Source organism: Netta rufina (genome assembly GCF_964035555.1).
Source record: "Netta rufina genome assembly, chromosome: W".
Taxonomy (NCBI): domain Eukaryota; kingdom Metazoa; phylum Chordata; class Aves; order Anseriformes; family Anatidae; genus Netta; species Netta rufina.
In genome coordinates, this window is record NC_140139.1 from 3,582,945 (window position 1) to 3,605,253 (window position 22,309).

The 22,309-nt window shown below is 46.3% G+C and overlaps 1 protein-coding gene across 4 annotated transcripts in view; it reads right to left on the bottom strand.

Moving 5' to 3' along the window:
- Positions 1-531: 531 nt before the first annotated feature.
- The window catches only part of LOC311220814 (ubiquitin-associated protein 1-like), a 76,325-nt gene continuing 54,547 nt past the window's right edge, over positions 532-22,309 (bottom strand). For all 4 annotated transcript variants that reach the window (XM_084304425.1, XM_084304427.1, XM_084304426.1 and 1 more), the window contains 4 exons: positions 8,606-8,641; positions 7,952-8,149; positions 7,065-7,166; positions 532-5,338 (listed from right to left, as the gene is read on the bottom strand). In XM_084304425.1, the coding sequence (XP_084160551.1) occupies positions 5,198-5,338; positions 7,065-7,166; positions 7,952-8,149; positions 8,606-8,641 (477 nt within the window). In that variant the 3' untranslated portion in view covers positions 532-5,197. The remainder of the gene's footprint in view (positions 5,339-7,064; positions 7,167-7,951; positions 8,150-8,605; positions 8,642-22,309) is intronic.

The following is a 22,309-nucleotide window of genomic DNA, read 5'->3' on the forward strand; positions in this document are numbered from 1 at the left end:
TCTCACTCACACATCACACAGAGTCTCACCCAACACCCAAGGCAATACTTAATATTTCTTACCTTGGTCTGTGCACAGAGTTACCGGATCGATTCTTAAAAACCTGGAGTGCCTACCTTCTTCCCTTCCCCACTACTTCACGGATCCTGCCTCTTTAACCAGTCTTGGGCCCTTTGTCAGCTTTCCAGAGAACCGCCACCGTCGATGCACAGGACCGCTGAAATCAGAGGGGCATGCCTTCCTGCTGCTGCGGCGGCGGGGCTCCCCAGTAGGTGACTGGATCCCGGATGAGCCCCCAAATTGTCAGAAACACTCTGTAGCCAATAACTTAGGCTCAGGCGAGGATCTCAGTGAAGTAGTAATTTATTCGCGATTGCAATGGCAGGCGCCCCACAAGCAGGAGAGAGCGCATCTACTAGTTCCAAAACACAGTTTATATACCTTTTGATGGCAGGACCCTCCCCTGTTTCCCCACTGAGTGGGTAATCCAGGTTCACAATCTATCTGATGCTTCACAAACAATGCATGGCCTTCAGTTGCCAGCCTGTTAAATTTCAAATTTCTTTTGTCATTTTTACTTCTTGCAGTGGTAATGCTTCTTCACTTATCTGACTTGACACCATGATTTTCACCTAATTGTCCTAAGGAGTCTGGTTGTCTGCATTTTACATGGTCGCCTGCTAAGCTTTCTTATCACTGTAAGCATATCTCAGTACCACATTCCTTCCTTCTAAACAATGTAACACTGCAAAAACAATATTTATATTCCCACACTTGGAAGTCCTGATCCATCCATTCCGAACAGGAGATTGGGATCTGATGGAGAGAATTGAAACTGCAACCTGAGTGGGACAGACTGTTCCAAGTGCTCCTGACTACTGAGACGACAGTAAGAACGGCTGAGAGAGGGTGAACTCATTCCTGGGTAAAAGCATCAGTTAACCCCGATACCTGAGAGACTGCATTAACAAAGACTTTTAAGGTTAAAACTGTTGAAAGTATCTATTGTAAACCTTTAACTTCTCCTTAGAAGAATTCTTAATGAATTAATGAGTAAAAGGGATTGAATTACACAGAATTGGAGTGTTTCCAGGGAACACTCCCTGGAAGTGGGAGAAAAAGAAAGGGGGATATTCGATCCCCACCAGAAGAATCCTTATCAGTTTGTGATTTTTATTGTTTCTTAATTATTATTTCTTAATTATTATAGGGGTGTATATATACATATAGAAATGATGTATTTTAAGTTCATCTTAGTAATACTTGTTCTCAGTGGATTAGTGATAGGATGGAGGGAAAGTTCGGCATTTCCAATTAATCCAGAACATCTCTCAAGTGAAATAATTGTTGGATTTGTACCCAGATGCCTAGAAAGACTGAAAACGCCTTGTCCCTGATTGCTATTTCCAGCAGCAACTCTGTCTGGATTCTCTAGATTTCTAAAAATGACAGATCTTACTCAGTCCCGGGAAGGAATAGATTTTGAAGTTGAGCTCCCTACGCATAGTCCTGGCTACAACATACTGTGTTATCAAAGGTGCCTTTTAAACAATGATAGAAAACTCAGGAGGCAATATTACTGACCCTGGGTGTGGAAATATCCATGAAGTAGGGAATAATCTATACTGTATACCGAATATGGCAGCTACGGGAACGCTAATATACATAATGCACACCAGATACAACATGAGAATCCTGTAACCAGATGGTCTGTCCCAAATGGCAAGGGGTGGTACTGGCTATGTGGCAATAAATCCAGGAAGGTGTTGCCCCTAGGATGGAAGGGAGATTGCACCCTGGAGGCAATCATTCCAAATGTATCTATTATTGAACACCCACAAAGCCGAAGCCCCCTTGAGACCACATGTGGAATTAAGCGGATTCCAGATAATCCTTTAGTAAAATTCTCTAGCATTTCACAGTTTTGCAAAGTGTTTTTTATCTTGTTTAGGGGTGAGTGAATTAGAAAAAAACATTGTAAATATCTCCAAATACAAAAGTATTGTAAATATATTGAAGAACTAGAAAATAAGTTTGATAAGTTTGCAAAAATAGTACTCTAGAATCAAATAGCATTAGATTTATTAATAACCTCATAAGGAGGAGTGTGCACTGTAATTAATACTAGTTGCTGTATATATGTAGATCAAATGGGACAGATTTGACTGATCTCAAAAATATTCGGGGGGAAAAAAAGCAAAACAAGATCCTACGTAGAGTGGCTCAAGATGACACTTTCTGGGGATTTAGAAACATTTGGGAGAAACTAACATCGTGGTTATCTGAACAGAATTGGCTCAGACAACTATTTGTTGGTATTGTAATAATAATGGCATTGTATATCTATCATCTCCCGTGACATCCGAAGAAGAATATTGCACCTCAATGTTGGAAAAGCTCAAGAGTGCGGTATGTGAAGAGGTACAAAAACAACAAGAGGAGTAAGAAAAGAAGAGGGGGGAATTGTGAGAAACTAAGTTGTTTTTTTTGCAGTAGAACATGTTTTTGAAGTAGAGTGTGTTTTTGCAGTAGAAAAATAACCTTCTGTATTCAAAGGTAGTTGTGTAGTCATAACAAGGAGACGTAGAAAAGTAGATAAGTGGACAGCAGGAGGCCTCACTGTTCCAAAATAAGGCAGAAGCTTGAGAAAAACAGGATGAGCAGTTTGAGAACAGTAAAACAAAGATCACAAGTTCTCAAAGCATAAGAAAGAGAAATTAAAGGGAAAAAGGAGAAATTAAAGGGTTGAGCAAAAATATTGTGCATATATGGTATAGAGGAGCGTCGAGTAGCTTGTGAACCTGTAGTACTCAGCCAATGAGGAAACAGGGGACGTGATCAGGTGTCGGGTAGTATGGAATAAAAGGTTATGATTTGTTTACTAAAATGCGCTCCTAATTGCCAGGACGCCCACCATTGCAATCGCGAATAAAATAGCTTCACAGAAGATCCTGTCTGAAGAAAATTATTGAGATTTTTCTTACACAGCTGCATGCGCTGTATTACCAGATAACACACAAGTTCATAAAGCAGCATAAGAGCCATAAGCTGTAGTAGTTTTGTGGCAGAGAATGCAATGATACAAAGCAACCTTTATTATTATTATTATTATTATTATTATTATTATTATTATTATTATTATTATTTTATTGTATTTGAGATTTTTTCTTGCTAATTGTTGGTCACACCCTGCCATTATTTGCCCCTTGTAGCAGGCAATCATTTTCTGGCTAGCAGAATTCTGACAATCATGGCAGGCCTCCCAGCGGTGAGTGAATAACTTAACGCTACGGAGTATATTTCACAGCATGACCTTGCTTAGAGCAATGCAATTAGCTTGGACTTCCCATATCAGTTTCTCTCCTACTTTCAGACGGTTGCAACTTCTCCAGACATGAAACTGTGGCTGCAGGAGAGATTCCTGCCAAGCCACACACTGAACCACACAGTGTTTAAAGCGCTTAAGAAACATAAGCTAGGGCAGCTGAGCTGATCTTCATTAGTGCTGATGTCCGTGCAGGACAAAGATACAATGCACAAGATAGCTGGAGTTCTGCCAAATTAGCTTGTGAATGATTCGTTTTTCTGTGGTAGTAGTTGTAGCCCCTAGCCCCAAGGATACCGACACTTCCCAACTTCTTAGATACTGACCTGGGAATAAATGCAGCAAGCTCTGCTCTCAGGTGGAGAACAATTATTAATACAAGAAGGTGAGGTTCCACTTGGCCTGGGCTACACACTGCTGCTGTTTCTCATGTACAACCTGGCAGACTTGTAGCCAGGCAGAAGTTGGACAAGCCCTATGACCTGATGTGAAATAATCCCTTCCCTCTCGTTTCTCTGTAAAATGGGCTATTATGTCTGATCAATGAGGTGCCCAGCTCACTATTTATCTTCATGACTGTTAAATGCAACACAAGAAGTGTCTGGAACACAGCTCAGTACATTGTAAAACTGTACATCAGATCACCAGTCTCTATACCTAACCCTTAAAAAGCTAACCTGTGTAGAAAGGTGATAGCAGGAATCTTATACATTTTTATTTTCTGAAACCAGGAGATAGCAGCACCTGGGCTTGCAGGATCTAGCAAGTTCTTCATCTGCTGAAGCCAAAGAGCATGAGAGATGGGAACCATGCCATTGGGAGCTACATTTGAGTGTTTTATTAGTTGTTCTTCTGCAGAATCAAAATATTTAGCAAATTACTTTAAAGATTCCTCAAGACTGATGATATTTTATGTATTTAGAACTTGAACAATGTATAACATAATACTCGGTACTATCAAAAACAACTCAAAACCTGATTTCTAGTACTAGATGTTATTATGTAATTCTACAGCAATGTGGAAAATGGAACTAATGCAGTGAGTATATTTGTTTTAAAGAAAGTGCTTGAAAGAAACCTCCTGCATCACACTGAGTATTATTTAAAACAAAAGATGATTGATTTCCTAGCAGAACATTTTCTTAAATATTCTACAAGCCTGGGGGATTAAGAATACTGAGCCCCAGCTCTCTGCCTTCGGGTTCAAGAACCAACAGCAGTTGCAGGGCCAGGCCGAGTTCATGGTTTACCTGTTCCAAGTGAACGCATACACCGCTCAGCATTGGACACTCATGTCTGGCAGAAGTGTTGGATGCATGGGTTAAAAACAATCACAAGAGGAACAGCTTCTCTTTATGCATAGTGACAGTTTCTGAACCAGTGTTTTTACTAAGTTATAGGCTAACTTTCAACCAAAAAATTAAATTCCATTGCACTGAAGGTCAAATTTAACCAGATAATTTGGACTGTGACACAGTCAAGTAATTCAGTACAAGCAGACACCATGAAAGCAGCTTCAAAGAACCAAAGCATCCTAGGTTTCAGAACCAACTTCATATTCTTCTGTCCAACTCCACTGCAACAGTGGGAGGAACCACTCCAGTCTCTGCCTATGTACAATTCCAGTAGAGGCTGGGCAGTTTAAACTCTCCATGGCCAAGCTGGAAAAAAAGGAAACTTAGGAAAGGACACTTTAAAAATTTAAAGTAAGAAAGAAAGTTGTCTCCCAGTGGAAAGAGAAATGCTGGAGTGATGCACGCAGGTAGGCTTGCCCAGTAACGCTCCCATGTGTGTGAAAAGCTGGACTCCTTCCTGCCGAGACCAAGTCACATTGGATGTGAAGTTGGCATGCGAGATCCCAGGAATGTGTTTTCAGCTGGCTCCTGCACGGGCCATTAGATCTTCCAAAGCATTGTGTTGGTCACTGTTATGTAATAATAAGACCTCCTTAATGTCTTTTAGTTCAAAGCCCATTTCTTTAAATTGACTCATTAGTTGGAGAAGTTCTGTGATCTGAAAGAGACAGACGATTATTTGCAAGAGAAAAGATCAGGGCTCAGTCTTACTCAGAGCTGGGGTTTAGCACAGAGATGGTCTTCAGCGACTGGGCACCCCATGGGGACAATCCCACTCCCATGCACAGCCCATACACGCTCAGTTTGAAGCAAATCCACTCCAACAAGAGTTGGCAGGGCTCTGCATGCAGCAGCCCTCTGGGCCTCACTTTCAGTTCCCAGCATTTGCAGTCCTGCATCTCCCAAACCCTCTTCAGTAAACACACCAAAGCCTAGTCTGGGGTAGTCTCTCTCAGTAGAAATTAATCAGCCTGTCCCAATTCAGACTCCCAGAAAGGTTGATTAATATCACTTTGCTCCCCCATCCAGCAGCTCCAGCTGCATACGAAGTTTTTTCAAGTTACTTTGACTTTGAGAAGAACAGTACAACAGCCCTCACTATAAAATGACTCTTCAGATCTAGGGCAAAATGGGGCTATTATGAAAAATCCTACTGGACACTTGTACTTGGTCTGGCTGGGATGGAGTTAACTTTCCCTGCAGCAGCCCATACAGTGCTGTGCTCTGCACTTGTAGCTAGAACAGCACTGGTATCACACCAGTGTTGTGTCTATTGCTGCACAATACTGGCACTGCATCAGGACTTCCTCCAAGGCCCCCAGAGCCAGCAAGCTGGGGGTGGGCAAGAGGTGGGGAGGGGACATCACATAGCTGATCTAAACCAAACAAAGGGATATTCTATAGCATGTGATGTCACACAGCAATAAGAGCTGGGAAAGGGGAAGGATACTTTCTTCTCCCCCTCTTCTTTTGAGGAGGGCGAGTAAGAGTGCTGTTGTGATGGAGTTCAGCTGCCCAGCGGGGTAAAGCCACCACAACACCATGTGCTATACTACCAACACCAAACAAATCCTTCCCAAGCTCTTAAAACAGTGACAACTAGTAAATCAACTCAAATGTTTATGAACCCTCTGCTACTTACAGTGCCTCCACTCCAGAGGGGAAAACCAGGTTAAAACAGACAACCAGGAGAGCAGTCATTTCCAATTTGGGGGTTAAGCCACTAGCAAATGTGTTTCCGAAACACTGTCACTTCCCTTATCTTCACACTGTTGCTTCTCTGTTTGCAAGCTCATCACTAGCTGTATGTATATGTCGGGGGGAAGGTGGGTGAATTGCACCTCCAAAGAATTCCCATTATAACTCAGCACACAACAGGCACTAAAAAGCAGTTCTGCTGTCCTCTGTACCTTTGGTGCTGGCAAAGCAGCCACACCATAAACCACAAAAACTGTTTTTTTCCAGCTTCTTTCAGACAGAGTCCTAACCCAATTTGTACAGTGGAGAACATTTACAGCCAGGGTAAGCTGGAAGGGTTTTGATGATAATTTGCTGCTTCTGAAGTTAACTCTCTCTGTACCGAGCACCTTGCTCAAAAGACAACACTGTGTTTGGAACATTGCCATCAAAATAAGCGGGGTCTTTAAAAAGAGCTTGTCCTCATAAAAATGCATGTGAGTAAGGGTAATAAACCAATAAACCAATGCAGAAGAAATCTAATGTTTTAACATATTCCCTTCATCACCACAAGAATGTTCTTTGGCAGCCAGTTTTGACAACAAGGCAACATTACCATGGAGATAGAATTACACCAACCACTTCATAGTGCTGGAATTTCCCTTTGTGGTGCATTCTCACTATTGCAGAGCACACGGCACTCTCACCTTCTCCTCTGAACACTGATGCATTTCCAAAGCTGCTTCAACAAGAAGTGGATCAAAGCCCTTCTCACAAAGCTGTCCGTGTGCAAACAGGTAATCCAAAACCTGCAGGGAACAAAACAAAGAAGTTTGCAGAGCTGCATTCACAGCACAGAGTCGTACACCTTGGTACGTGCAGAGGAACTGAGCACAACTCTATCCCAGACCAGGGGGACCAGCACAACTCTATCACCAGGAACCGAAACAAAGCTCTTCTTACTCTATCTTGAGACGCTCTTTGTGCAAGAGCTTGTTCAAAAAAACAGCAAACAAGTCCTTCTGTCTTTGTGCTCTCCCATCAACTTCATCTTTCACTCCAGTCAAACAGCCTTCCTTCTCTAGCATTCCATTCTGAATCACTCAGAGCAGAAAAGCTCCGTGACATGGTTTTAGCAAGCGTTTGAGGCAACACATGGCAAGAAACACCACAGTCAGAGCACACAAAAAGTCAGTCACTGGTGCCTCACGAGGCTTTCATGGCTGTAGTAAGCCTGCAGGGGCCTGTCTCTCTACAGGGAGAGGCATCATCAGAGTAACCCCTTGTGCTCCAAAAAGGGAAGGTGCTTTGCTTTTTGGTCACGCAGCACTAAAGGCATGGATCCATACCAAGCTTCCCAAGGATTGTTCTGTGACTCGAGGAAGACTGTGCTGACTGAAGCAGATTAACAGAAACTTATGCAGATGTTCTTTGGTTTGGGAAGCCTTTTCTGCCAGGTGAAAACTTCTGGGGCAGTTCTGCAATCCGCTGTTAGAATAAAGTGCCCTCCCTCTCCATTTTGCAAAGCTAAGGCTGTTTCTCAGCAGAATCAGCACCCACTCAAAGGTTTCTCTCTTCCTGCAAAAACTCTTACCTGGTCTATGTTCTGTCCCTTCTTCTTCATGGCTTTCAGGACGTTCTCAGGCGAGTACCCCATGTTGACGATGGTCTCTATGCACTGCCTCTCGCTAGCGGAGAGGGCCTGCTGTATGTCAGGAGCAGGGCCACCTGACTGCTTTGCGCAGCTGGTGTTATTGGGCACTTGAGACACTGGGAAGTTTTGGTGCATTACCTACAAGGGAAAACCCAGAGGCTTAGGTGATGGTCATCTTTTGCATCCATGTCCCCATTCCTGGCTACTTCAGGACTAGGACACCCCACAAAATTAGGTAACCAAGGCTGTGCTGGGGAAGTTGCTCATTGGTAGGATGAAACCAAGCATTTTATGTAGTCTGACTCCTACCACACCCTTTTTACCCTCAAAAAGACATTTGATTACCTAGATTTCTTGTTACATACATACTGCCAGGACTGAAACTTTCTCACACCCAACCTTTCCAACAGTAAAGGTCCTTATGATATGGGAAAGCCCTTTACCCTGGAAGAAGCAAGGGATTGCTTCCCTCACCCTGCAGTTCACTCATCACCTATGATTTTCTGTACTCAGAGGAATGTTACCTCTGGAAACGCCCCAGCAGCATTTTACAAATACCACGCAATGCAAGCACACAGGAAGGTGGGAACTTACCATAGGCATTTCTGTTTCCTTGTTGTCTGGGTGTACCTGTTGGACAACACATGAACAAGGTGATGAACATTACACACAAGCAGAGTTTGCTACAGCTGGAGAAAAAGGTTTCAGGGAAGAGACTGCGGACTGTGTCTACCGTACTGGAGAGACCTGTGGCCTGATCAGTAATCCACAGAGGCTATGCAGTAGTGGTTATGCAGTAGAGGTTATGCAGTTGTGTGTAGTTATAAGATAATCATAAGGATTGTTTGTTCTGCTCTCAAAGCAATGCACTTTGCATGCTGTATATGAGCAAAATGGCACAATGGCTAAACACACGTGGTTTCTCACCAGCATCCAATACTGTCCCATGCCCAGCACTGGGCTAACAACACCTATCTCTGACAGTAAAAATTGGTCATGGTTTCAGCTGGGATAGAGTTAGGATAGAGTTAGGATAGAGTTAGGATAGAGTTAGGATAGAGTTAGGATAGAGTTAATTTTTCAGGTTCAGGGTCCTGACAGACCAGTGAAGACTGAGACAAAGCACTTATTGAGTACCTCAGCTTTTTCCATGTCTGAGGAAGCCAGTTCTCCCGTCTCGTTTATCAGAGGGGGAACACTCTCCTTGGCCTGTCTCCTCCTGCCTATGTATCTGTAGAACCCCTTCTTGTCATTCTTCACATCCCTTGCCAAGTTCAGCTCCATATTGCCAAGTTCAGCTCCATCTGTGCCTTGGCTTTCCTGATCCTATCTCTACACATCCGGATGACACCCCTGTGTTCCTCCCAGGCTACACAACCCTGCTTCCACTTCCTGTACATTTCCCTCTTTTCCCTCAGTTAAAGCTGCAGGTCCTTGCTAAGTCACACCGGTAGCCCGTCTCTCACCGGGTGGTGAGCAATTGCATTGTGCATCACTTGTTTTGCACACATTATTAGTAGTCTCTATCTCAACCCACAGGCTCCATTTTCCTGATTCTCTCCCCCATCCCAGAGAGGGAGGGGGGAGGGTGTACTAATGGCTGTGTGGTGCTTAGCTACCGGCCGGGTTAAACCACAACAGTCCTTTTGGCACCTAACGTGGGGCATGAGGGACTGAGATAACAACAGATCTGACTAGAGCGTGTTAAAACAAGATTCTTATAAGCATTACATCAGTTTAATAGTTGCTAATCACAATGCCGATTTTTGTGATCTCAAGTCTGCCATGCCTGCTTTCCAAACTGAGTTATATAGCACATTACTTAGTGTATGTGTTCCCTGTTGTGTTGCTTATCACTTCTGGGGGTTGGTATAGGGTTATTATTTTGATGTGCTGTGTAACACTGGCTTACGATATGATAAAATTACTGGCCATGAGACTAATCCGGTATTTATACTCAGCATTGCCGTCAACTCCATACTTTGGGAACCCTACCTCAGAAACTATTACTAATTACACCTTTCACGCTTTTTCTTCAGGGAGCCAATCATAGAATCATAGAATGGCCTGGGTTGAAAAGGACCTTAAAGATCATCTAGCTTCAACCCCCCTGCTCTGGGCAGGGTTGCCAACCACTAGAGTAGGCTGCCCAGAGCTGCATCCATCCTGGCCTTGAATGCCTCCAGGGATGGGGCATCCACAACCTCTCTGGGCAACCTGTTCCAGTGCCTCACCACCCTCTGAGTGAAAAACTTCCTAATATCTAACCTAGATCTCCCCTGTCTTAATTTAAAACCATTCCCCTTGTCCTATCACTACCAACACATGTAAACAGGCGTTCCCCCTCCTGTTTATACGCTCCCTTCAAGTACTGGAAGGCCGCAATGAGGTCTCCCTGGAGCCTTCTCTTCTCCAAGCTAAACAAGCCCAGTTCCCTCAACCTTTCTGCATGGGAGAGGTGCTCCAGCCCTCTGATCATCTTAGTGGCCCTCCTCTGGACTGTTCCAAGAGCTCCACATCCTTCTTGTGCTGGGGGCCCCAGGCCTGCACGCAGTATTCCAGGTGGGGTCTCACAAGAGCAGAGTAGAGGGGGACAATCACCTCCCTCTCCCTGCTGGCCACCCCTTTTTTGATGCAGCCCAGGACATAGTTGGCCTTCTGGGCTGCAAGCACGCACTGCCGGCTCATGTCCAGCTTCTCGTCCATCGGGACCCCCAAGTCCTTCTCCACAGGGCTGCTCTCAAGTTCTTCTTCGCCCAGTCTATATAAATACCTGGGATTGCCCCAGCCCAAGTGCAACACCTTGCACTTGGCCTTGTTGAACCTCATTAGGTTCTCATGGGCCCACCTCTCCAACCTGTCCAGGTCCCTCTGGATGGCAACCCTTCCCTCTACTGTATCGACTGCACTGCTCAGCTTGGTGTCATCTGCAAAGTTGCTGAGGGTGCACTTGATTCCATCTATGTCATTGATAAAAATGTTGAAGAGCACTGGTCCCAAGACTGACCCCTGAGGGACAGACACCACTTGTGACTGGCCTCCACCCAGACATAGAACCGTTGACCACAACCCTTTGGCTGCGACCAGCCAACCAATTCTTTATCCACCTAACAGTCCATCCTTCAAATCCATACCTCTCCAATTTAGAGAGAAGATTGTGGTGAGGGACAATATCAAAGTCTTTGCTCAAGTCCAGGTAGATGATATCCATCACCCTTCCTTTGTCCACCGATGCTGTCACTCCATCATAGAAGGCCACCAGATTGGTTAGGCAAGATCTGCCTTTGGTGAAGCTGTGCTGGCTGTCTCGGATCACCTCTTTAGCTCGTGCATGCCTTAACATGTCTTCCAGGAGGATCTGCTCCATGATCTTCCCAGGCACAGAGGTGAGGCTCACCGGCCTGTAGTTCCCCGTGTCTTCCTTTCTCCCTTTCTTAAAAACGAGAGTAATGTTTCCCTTTTTCCAGTCACCAGGGACTTCACCCGACAGCCATGATTTTTCAAATATGATGGAGAGCGGCTCGGCAACCACATCAGCCATCTCTCTCAGCACCCTGGGATGTATACCATCTGGACCCACGGACTTATACGCATCCAATTTCCTTATGTGGTCCCGGACTTGTTCCACTGTCACAGTAGGATGGAATCTGCTCCTCTCACCCTCTCCTTGAGGTTCAGGGTCCTGACAGACCAGTGAAGACTGAGACAAAGCACTTATTGAGTACCTCAGCTTTTTCCATGTCTGAGGAAGCCAGTTCTCCCGTCTCGTTTATCAGAGGGGGAACACTCTCCTTGGCCTGTCTCCTCCTGCCTATGTATCTGTAGAACCCCTTCTTGTCATTCTTCACATCCCTTGCCAAGTTCAGCTCCATCTGTGCCTTGGCTTTCCTGATCCTATCTCTACACATCCGGATGACACCCCTGTGTTCCTCCCAGGCTACACAACCCTGCTTCCACTTCCTGTACATTTCCCTCTTTTCCCTCAGTTAAAGCTGCAGGTCCTTGCTAAGCCACACCGGTAGCCCGTCTCCTCTGCTCGATTTCTTCTGCTGGGGGATGGAGAGCTCTTGCGCTCTCAGAAGGGTGTCCTGAAACTCTGTTCCATTCCTATGCCCTCAAGGACAGTTTCCCAGGGGATCCCAGCCAGTAATTCCTTGAGCAGCCAGAAGTTTGCTCTCCTCAAGTTCAGGGTCCTGACTCTGCTTTTTTGCCAGACCCATATTCCTCAAGATCACAAACTCCACCAGGGCACGGTCGCTACAGCCCAGGCAGCCTCCAATCTTAACCTCTCTAATGCTCTCTTCCACATTGGTGAGCACCAGGTCTAGTAAGGCTTCACCTCGGGTCGGTCCGTCTATTACCTGGACCAGGAAGTTATCCTCAACAGACTCCAGGAATCTCTTGGATTGCCTGGAACCCACAGTGCCACTACCCCAGCAGATACCCGGATGGTTGAAATCCCCCATCAGGACAAGAGCTTGTGAGTGCAACAGTTCTTGCAGCTGAAGCAAGAAGGCCTCGTCAACAGACTCCCCCTGATCAGGTGGCCTGTAGCAGACCCCAACCACTAGATGTCCTCTACTGGACTGATCCTTGATTTTCACCCACAAGCTCTCAACCTGGTCATGGCTGTTTCTCAGGCACAGCTCTTCACAATCTATCCACTTCCTAACACAGAGGGCAACTCCTCTTCCCCTCATTCCTCCCCTATCCCTTTGTGGTGTAATTGCCTGAAGTAACTAGGAAAATAAGACTAACATTCACATTTTTTAAGGAAAATGTACAGCATTGAAGAGGCTTTCAGGGTAGGGCATAGCTGCATTACCTGAGTGTTCCCTAGGCTCCCAACCTTAGATGCTATCGCGCTGGGGAAACTTGGTGTGCTAGCCCTAAGGACTCTATTGTTCTTGTGCACACCGAGACCGATAAGCTGTACTTTTTGCCACCCTGAGCCAAGGACCTGTCATGTTTTGACAAATGCTGTACCCTAGTGTACTTTTTGCTCATTATATTATTATCATTATAATACCAAAACACACCTCCATCCCAAAAGCTACCTGCCTCCAAGGTGCGACCACCCCTCACTGAGCATGCACTCTGAATTTCTCGGAGCCTATTACTTTAAACGGAGACGGGAAAACTTTTCACCAATCATAACTAAGATATGCTTGACTAGAGCCACTCAAGCTCCACCTAAAAGATAGAAAATAATATAAATTGGCCCGAGAGAGGGGATGTTAGGGAAGATACCACCATCAGGGGAGATACCATCCCAAGGAAATACAACATACTTAGGACCTCCTGACTCCTGGGATCAGTCGACGGGCTGAGCCTCTCTTCCCCCTCCATTGGGACGCCTTTGTGTGAGATCTGAATACTTGCTTATAAATCTCTCTAGAGTCTTTGATCTTTTTAACGTGTTTATTTCTAGGCTGCGCACCTGTAACACCTGTAACACCTGTGTATTTCATGCATGCTAGCTTGCTTTTGCAGACAGTCACTATCGCCGGCAATCCAAAGAACCTGGTTATCTGTTGCTGTAATAAACCATACTTGATTGCATTGTGATAGCTCTCATTAAATGCAACTAGGGTAAGGGTGGTTATCCGTGATAGTTCAGGGTCCTGAATCCAACCAGACCCCCCAGACGGTTAATGCGTTGTTGGTGAATGTCTGAACGGACCCCCAGACGGTTAACGCGTTGTTGGTGAATGTCCGACTGGTTCAGTACCCTGAATCCGACCGGGCCCGTAACGGTTAATCAGCTACACCCCTTAACGCGACACCCTTCTGAACAGTTTGTAGCCATCAACGGCCACACTCCAGTCGTGGGAATCATCCCACCAGGTTTCCATGATAGCAACTACATCATAGTTTCCTACTAGCACGGTGGCCTCTAGCTCCTTCTGTTTGTTACCTATACTGCATGCATTAGTGTCAATGCACCTCAGCTGGGTCACCTTTTGGGAGGGAGAAGCCCTAATACCCTCTTGACCATACTCAGGTGTTTCCATAGTTACGAACCTCTCACCAACCCTTGTGTCCTTCCTGAAAAATGTTCTGTCATCCTCATCCTTCACAAAGGCACAAGACTGAGAGGTCTTGCTAGCACATTCCTCACCCAGAAGAACTGGCATGTCACATTCAGGCTCCTTTCTAGTGTCCCCGGTTCCGCCCCCACCCCCCTTCATAAATCAGTCTATGGAGGGGTCAGGGGAAGATGTTTTTTTCCCACGTGTTCACGATCCCTTTCTCCTCTACCCCTTTCTTCTCCTCCAGGCAAGTTATGGTAGCTTTCCAAAACTTCAAATATCCTTGGGATATTCTGACCAGCATGTTCTTTATTGTTATGCCTCCTGAATGCACTTCAGGTTTTGTCTAAGGTTAAATAAATACTTAAGAGTGTCATCCAGAGATCTGCCCTGAGGCAGGATAGTTATGAGTGGCAGGGAGAGTGGGGGGATATGGTCAGGCATCTAGAGCAGTGGGCACCTTCAAGTGCTTTGGAAATGTATCCCCGAACAACTTCAAAATCCTAAAAAACTGGTAGAGTGCTTGAAAAAGGTGTGTCATCGCCCTGGCAGTACCAGACACACACAAATCACTGTAATGTGCTGGGGCTTGGCCTATGCTTACCGAGCTGCATTCAATACCAATATAACCCCAGTGACAGACCCTGCGGCCACTTCAACCCCTGAGACAAGCCCAGCAGCCACTCCAAGCCCTACAATGGGCCCCAAGGATGAGCCAGGGAAACAAACTGTACCAGTGTCAGGGCATGAAGATGAAGATGTCACAAAAACAACAGTAACTACCTGAAACCTATACCAACGTGAGCTACAAGATGTGCGAAAAGATTTTGGTTGCTGTATAGGTGAGCAGCTTGTCACCTGGCTGCTCCGGTACTAGGACACCAGAGCCAATAGTCTGGAATTAGAGGGCAGGGAAGCCAGGCAGAAGGGATCCCTTGCTAGAGGTGCAGGCATTGACAAAGCAATTGGAGATGGAGCACCAGGCTACAGCCTCTGGAGGTGTCTCCTGTCAGCTGTGAAGGAAAGGTATCCCTTCAAGGAAGAACTTGTATGTCTACCAGGCAAGTGGGCCACTATGGAGAAGGGAATCCAGTACCTGAGGGAATTAGCCATACGGGAGGTGATTTATGAGGACCCAGACCTCAGACAAACATCCAAAGATCCAGATGAAGTCAGGTGTACACGACCCACGTGGCGGAAGTTTGTACGGAGTGCACCATCATCATATGCCAGCTCATTGGCAATAATGGCCTGGAAAGAGGATGAGGAACCCACAGTGGATGAAGTGGCTAAACAACGCCGGCAGTGTGAAGGAAGTCTCTCCTCTTCCCTACATGCCTGCATCTCAGCTGTGGAGAAACATTCTGAAGCGGTCTACCATCTTTAAAAGAATTTATCTTCCTCCCCACCTGTACAAACTGGTGTCTCAGCTATCAGGGGTTAAGTGTCGTTCCATGCGAGGAAGACGATATGGTAGGTAAACACCCCATGCCACTCTGTGGTTTTACCTACGTGACGACGGAGAGGACATGAGAAAATGGGATGGAAAATCTACCTTGACCCTAGAGGCACAGGTGTGTGAGTTGCAAAAGAAAACATTTGGAAAAAAGGGGTTCTCTGAAAAGTTTGCTGCTCCAACTTCCAGCAGGCAGTCCTTTAAACACAGAAGCGAAGAAGGTTCTGGCCAGGACTAGAGGGGCCCTGCCTCCAGCCAGGGGGAGGAAAGGCACAATCGAGTTTATTGGACTGTGTGGATTCGATGGCCTGGCATGTCAGACGCACAGAAGTATAAGGCTTTAGTAGACACTGGTGCACAATGTACTCACTCTAATGCCATCAAGCTATAAAGGGCCAGAGCCCATCTGTATTTATGGAGTGACGGGGGGATCCCAGCAGTTGACTGTATTGGAGGCTGAAGTGAGTCTAACTGGGATTGAGTGGCAAAAGCACCGTATTGTGACCGGCCCGGATGCTCTGTGCATCTTTGGCATAGACTATCTTAGAAGAGGATATTTCAAGGACCCAAAAGGGTTCCGGTGGGCTTTTGGCATAGCTGCCTTAGAGACAGAGGACATTAAACACTGACTGCCACCCCGACGACACCCCGACTGCCAGTACTAGGCTGGATGTTCAAAGGAAGTGTCTCCTCTACACACCATGCAACTGATGCGACATGGAGCAAGTGTGTTGCACTGATTACTCAGTGGGCTCTAATACGAAAACCCAGTCACCCAGGAATCCTGGAAGTGATTGTAGACTGGCCAGAAGGCAAATATTTTGGGATATCACCAGAGGAGGAGGTGGCCCGTGCTGAAGAAGCCCCACTGTACAACAAGCTACCAGAAAATGAGAATAATCCCTGTTCACTGATGGGTCCTGTCCTATTGTGGGGAAGCATCGGAGATGGAAGGCTGCTGTATGGAGTCCTACACGACGAGTTGCAGAAGCTGCTGAGGGAGAAGGTGAATCGAGTCAGTTTGCAGAAGTGAAAGCCATGCAGCTGGCTTAAGATATTGCTGAACGAGAAAAATGGCCAGTTCTCTACCTCTACATGGATTCATGGATGGTAACAAATGCCCTGTGGGGGTGGTTACAGCAATGGAAGCAGAACAACTGGCAGCACAGGGGCAAAGCCATCTGGGCTGCTGCATTGTGGCAAGATATTGCTGCCCGGGTAGAGAACCTGGTTGTAAAGGTACACCACATAGATGCTCATGTGCCCAAGAATCAGGCTACTGAAGAACATGAAAACAACCAGCAGGTGGATCAGGCTGCTAAGATTGAAGTGGCTTAGGTGGACCTGGACTGGCAACATAAAGGTGAATTATTAATAGCCCGATGGGCCCATGACTCCTCGGGCCATCAAGGTAGAGATGCAACATACAGATGGGCTCATGATCGAGGAGTGGACCTGACCATGGACGCTATAGCACAGGTTATTCATGATTGTGAAACATGTGCTGCAACCAAGCAAGCCAAACAGTCAAAGCCTCTTTGGTATGGAGGATGATGGCTGAAATATAAATATGGAGAGGCCTGGCAGATTGATTGCATCACACTCCCTCAAACCCGCAACGGCAAGCGCCACATACTTACAGTGGTGGAAGCAACCACCGGATGGCTGGAAACATAGCCTGTGCCCCATGCCACCGCCCGGAACACTATCCTGGGCCTTGAAAAGCAAGTCCTATGGCTACAGAAAGAATAGAGTCAGACAATGGGACTCATTTCCAAAACAACCTTATAGACACTTGGGCCAAAGAACATGGTATTGAGTGGGTGTATCACATCCCCCATCATGCACCAGCCTCTGGGAAAGTGGAGCGATACAATGGACTGTTAAAGACTACACTGAAGGCAATGGATGCTGGGTCATTCAAAAATTGGGATACGCATTTGGCAAAGGCCACCTGGTTAGTCAACACTAGGGGATCTGCCAACCGAGCTAGACCTGCCTAATCAAACCTGCTACGTACTCTAGAAGGGGATAAAGTTCCTGTACTGCACATCAGAAACATGCTGGGGAAAACAGTCTGGGCTACTCCTGCCTCAGGAAAAGGCAAACCCATTCGTGGGATTGCTTTTGCCCAGAGACCTGGATGCACTTGGTGGGTAATGCAAAAGACTGGGGAGGTCCGGTGTGTACCTCAAGGGGATTTAATACTGGGTGAGAATAGCCCATGAGTTGAATTGTATTATGTTAATTATTATATAATACTGCATGCCATCACCGTTGTGATTGCTATATGTCAATGTCCCATTAATGGTATCACAGTAACAGGCACGCAGGCAATGATGAATGAATTTTGATAGAATTGGACAAGCACAGTGGTGTGATGGATCGAGAACGGGCTTCAGTGTGCAACAATCCAACATCACACACCATCTCTTCTGCTCTAAAAAGACTGCTGTGACAGATGGAGCCCGAAGTCAGTCATGGGCTACACAAACTGAGTTGGACATTGTATATACATATCATTATTATTTTCCTTTCTTTTCTGTCCTAATAAACTGTCTCTATCTCAACTCACAGGCTTCATTTTCCTGATTCTCTCTCCCATCCCAGAGAGGGAGGGGGGAGGGTGAGTGAACAGCTGTGTGGTGCTTAGCTGCTGGCCGGGTTAAACCACAACATTTCCCTTAGTAAACTTTTTGCTGGGTTGAAAAGGAGCTAAATGCTCTTACTTCAAGAGGAACCTTAAAGTAGCCACCTTGAAGTGCTGTTTCACATCACTCATATCAAACTTCTCATATCCAACTTGGGCTGTTAATTGCTAATTAAACAGCTGGCAGAAAAGTAAGCAATGGGGAGCAGGCCCTTCTTTGAGAAGTTCCAGCCAGCCAGCACAGAAATTACCCATTTTCAGTAGCACATCTAGTTCAGAGAAGCCTCCTCTGTCCTGCCTGTTCAGTTTCCAAATCAGCCTGGCAAGGAAACCCACCTGTGTCAGGGCTGTACACCTGCTCCATTTCTGCAGAACTGGTCTGCCAAGGGGGACAACCAACCAACAGCTCTATTTTACTTTGCCCAAGGTCTGCACATTTAAAATGCAGGAAGACTTAAATAGAATCAAATAAATAGAATTAGAAGAAGCTGCAATAAATCACTTTGCCAAAACCCTCAGTATATGGCCTTTCTTAATATTTTTCAGCCAACATCAATTGCTTGAAAACTTGCCCACTTCTTTCAAAGTCCTTCTTTGGGCCCCAAGAAGGACTGGGGGAGGCAAGGGGGTTTGTTCTACATTGTCACTCAATTTCTCTTCCAGGAGACAAAGCACAAGAAATCACATGCAGTCTGATAGACTGGTTTACCTAAGAACCTGGTCCCGATGGTCATAAGAGGGGTTTGAAAGCTCTTCAAATTCCAGACTCTTTTGGCAGAGCATAAAGCACTAGAATATGGGATACAGTGAAAAAGGAGTCTGGAATAGCCCTAAAATCAGCTGGTTATCAAATACTCCAAATGAACGATGTTCTGTTATTAATGCAACAGCGAGAAGAACCCAAACTGTTTCTGACACCAGGGATTCAAGTCACAGAAAAGCAGCTCCTTGATCTACTTGAGCTTGATAACCTGTGCTCATGATCAAAGGACTTCCAGTGGAGGACAGAATCACCTAAAGGAACTGCAGGAGACAAAGCCAGAGCTGGCCACTCAGAAGCTGTGCTCCCTTAAGACTCAAGCCTGCATTTCAGTGCCTTTCAAGAAGGCATGCAGTGCTTTCAGCCCATGCTTGCACACTGTTCCTACTTTTAGGGACTTTGTACATGTAGTGGGTTTACGTGGCAAGGTATCTGGAAAACAATGGGGCCCTTCCCAAACATGGGGCAGCTTCTAGATCTTTCTCACAGAAACCACCCCTATAGCCCCCTGCTACCAAAACCTTGCCACGTAAACCCACTACAGTACACCATCTGGGAGCATGTCCATTCTGAATCGGGAGTGCCCATAACCAAATATTTCCACAAATAAGACATTCCATACAAATTCAGGTCTCTAAACAATTGTTTAATTTCAACTGGTTGTCTTCTCTAGTCATTTCTTCCTCTGCCAAAGTTGCAAAAAGTAAACCTGTGAGCTTCAAGAAATACTGTGAGGAAAAAGGGAACCACCCAGGCCAGAATCAGTGCAGCAGAGAAATCACAAGTTTATTTGCATCCAAAAAAACCTTAGATCCAATTTACTGGTAAAACATGCTCCAGTGGTAACTCCAAATCCAAAGTTATGATTTCTGAACTTGTGAGGGAAAATGTGTATGTAAACAGCACTGTGCAACACACTGGGACAGAAGTGTATTGAAGCTTTATAAAATCACCAGGCTTCTTCTCATGCAATCTTGCAGTAGGAGGATTGTGTCCTCCTTCTGTCGGCCACATGGGTTACTCTGATTTCCTTCTCTATCCTTTTCATACTCTGAGGATTTTTGTTACGGTCCTTGCCTATACTTCAACTTCTTGCAACTCTGCTGTCCTTTTCCAGCCACTGGGACCTTTATTGTGGAAATAGGAAACAAGCATATTCAAAAGCCTTGGAAATTCAATAGAAAGAACTAGTTCTGTCAACATACCCATTTCTTGGCTTGCTACTTCCAAAACACACAGTTTCAAGTGATGATTTTTATTACGTCTCCTAGTAAGTCTATTTATTAATTTACAGAATCACAGAATTGAAGGGATTGGAAGGGACCTCGAAAGATCATCGGGTCCAACCCCCCTGCCAAAGCAGGTTCCTTAGAGCAGGCTGCCCAGGAAGGCATACAGACAGGCCTTAAATATCTCCAGAGAAGGAGACTCCACAGCCTCCTTGGGCAGCCTGTTCCAATGCTCCGTCACCCTCACTGTGAAGAAGGTCTCTCGCATGTTGATGCGGAACTTCCTGTGCTCTATCTCGTGACCATTACTCCTTGTCCTGGCCCCACAAACCACTGAGAAGAGGTTGGCCAAATCCCTCTGTCTCCCACACCTCAGGTATTTATACACATTGATGAGATCCCCTCTCAGTCTTCTTTTCTCCAGGCTGAACAGACCCAGGTCTCTCAGCCTTTCCTCATAAGGAAGATGCTCCAGGCCCCGTATCATCTTTGTGGCCCTCCGCTGGACTCTTTCCACGAGATCCCTGTCTTTCTTGTACCGGGGAGCCCAGAACTGGACACAGTACCCCAGGTGAGGCCTGACCAGGGCAGAGTAGAGGGGGAGGATCACCTCCCTTGACCTACTGGCCACACTCCTTTTAATGCATGCCAGGATCCCATTGGCCCTCTTGGCCATGAGGGCACACTGCTGGCTCATGGTCAACCTGTCATCCACCAGGACCCCCAGGTCCTTCTCCTCAGAGTTCCTCTCCAGCAGGTCGTCCCCCAGCCTGTACTGATAGATGCGGTTGTTCCTTCCCAGGTGCAGGACTCTACACTTGCTCTTGTTAAACCTCATTTGGTTTCTTCCTGACCAGCTCTCCAGCCGGTCCAGGTCTCATTGAATGGCAGCACAGCCTTCTGGCGTGTCAGCCACTCCTCCCAGCTTTGTGTCATCGGCGTACTTGCTGAGGGCGGACGCTATTCCCTCATCAAGGTCGTCGATGAAGATGTTGAACAAGACTGGACCCAGCACCGACCCCTGGGGAAAACTGCTAGTCACAGGCCTCCAGCCGGACTCCACGCTATCGATCACCACCCTCTGAGCTCGGCCAGTCAGCCAGTTCTCAACCCACCTCACTGTCCACTCCTCTATCCCACACTTTCTCAGCTTTGCTAGCAGGATGTCATGGGAGACAGTATCGAAAGCCTTGCTAAAGTCAAGGTACATCCACTGCTCTCCCCCCATCTACCCAGCTGGTGATGCCATCATAGAAGGCAACGAGGTTGGTTGAGCACAACTTCCCCTTGGTGAATCCATGCTGACTATGCCTCATAACCTTCTTCTCTTCCAATTGCTTGGAGATGGCATCCAGAACAAGCTGTTCCAACACCTTTCCAGGAACAGAGGTGAGACTGACTGGCCTGTAGTTTCCCGGATCCTCCTTCTTGCCCTTCTGGAAGACCGGAGTGACATTGGCTATCCGCCAGTCTTCAGGCACCTCTCCTGTTCTCCAGGACCTTTCAAAGATGATAGAGAGCGATTCGGCAATCACCTCTCCCAACTCCCTCAGCACACGTGGATGCATCCCATCGGGACCCATGGATTTGTGTGCGTTGAGCCCACTCAGACGCTCCCGAACCACTCCCTTGTCAACAAGGGGGGAGATCTCCACTTCCCAGACTCTTTCTCCTCCCTCCAGGGTCGAGGAGTCCCGGGGGAGAGTCCTTGAAGCAAAGACTGAAGCAAAGAAAGCACTCAGTATCTCTCTGCCTTCTCAGTGTCTCCCATTACCAGGACACCCCCCTTGTTCAGCAAGGGACCCACATTATCCCTAGTCTTCCTTTTACTGTTTACGTACTTAAAAAAAAAAACCTTCTTATTATCTTTTATCTCTTTTGTAAGCCTCATCTCTAGGTGGGCTTTAGCCTTCCTCGTTGCGTCCCTGCAGGCCCTGACAACACTTCTGTACTCCTCCCAAGAGGACAGGTGCTTTTTCCACATTTCATAGACCTTCCTCTTCCTTTTGATCCTGATTCCTTTGGATCCTTTTGAGCTCCTTGCTCATCCATGCAGTTTTCCTGCCCTCCTTCCCTGATTTCCTACTCTTAGGGATGCACTGATCCTGAGCTTGGAAGAAGTGCTGTTTAAATGTTGCCCAGCTCTCACATGCACCCTTGCCTTCTAGCAA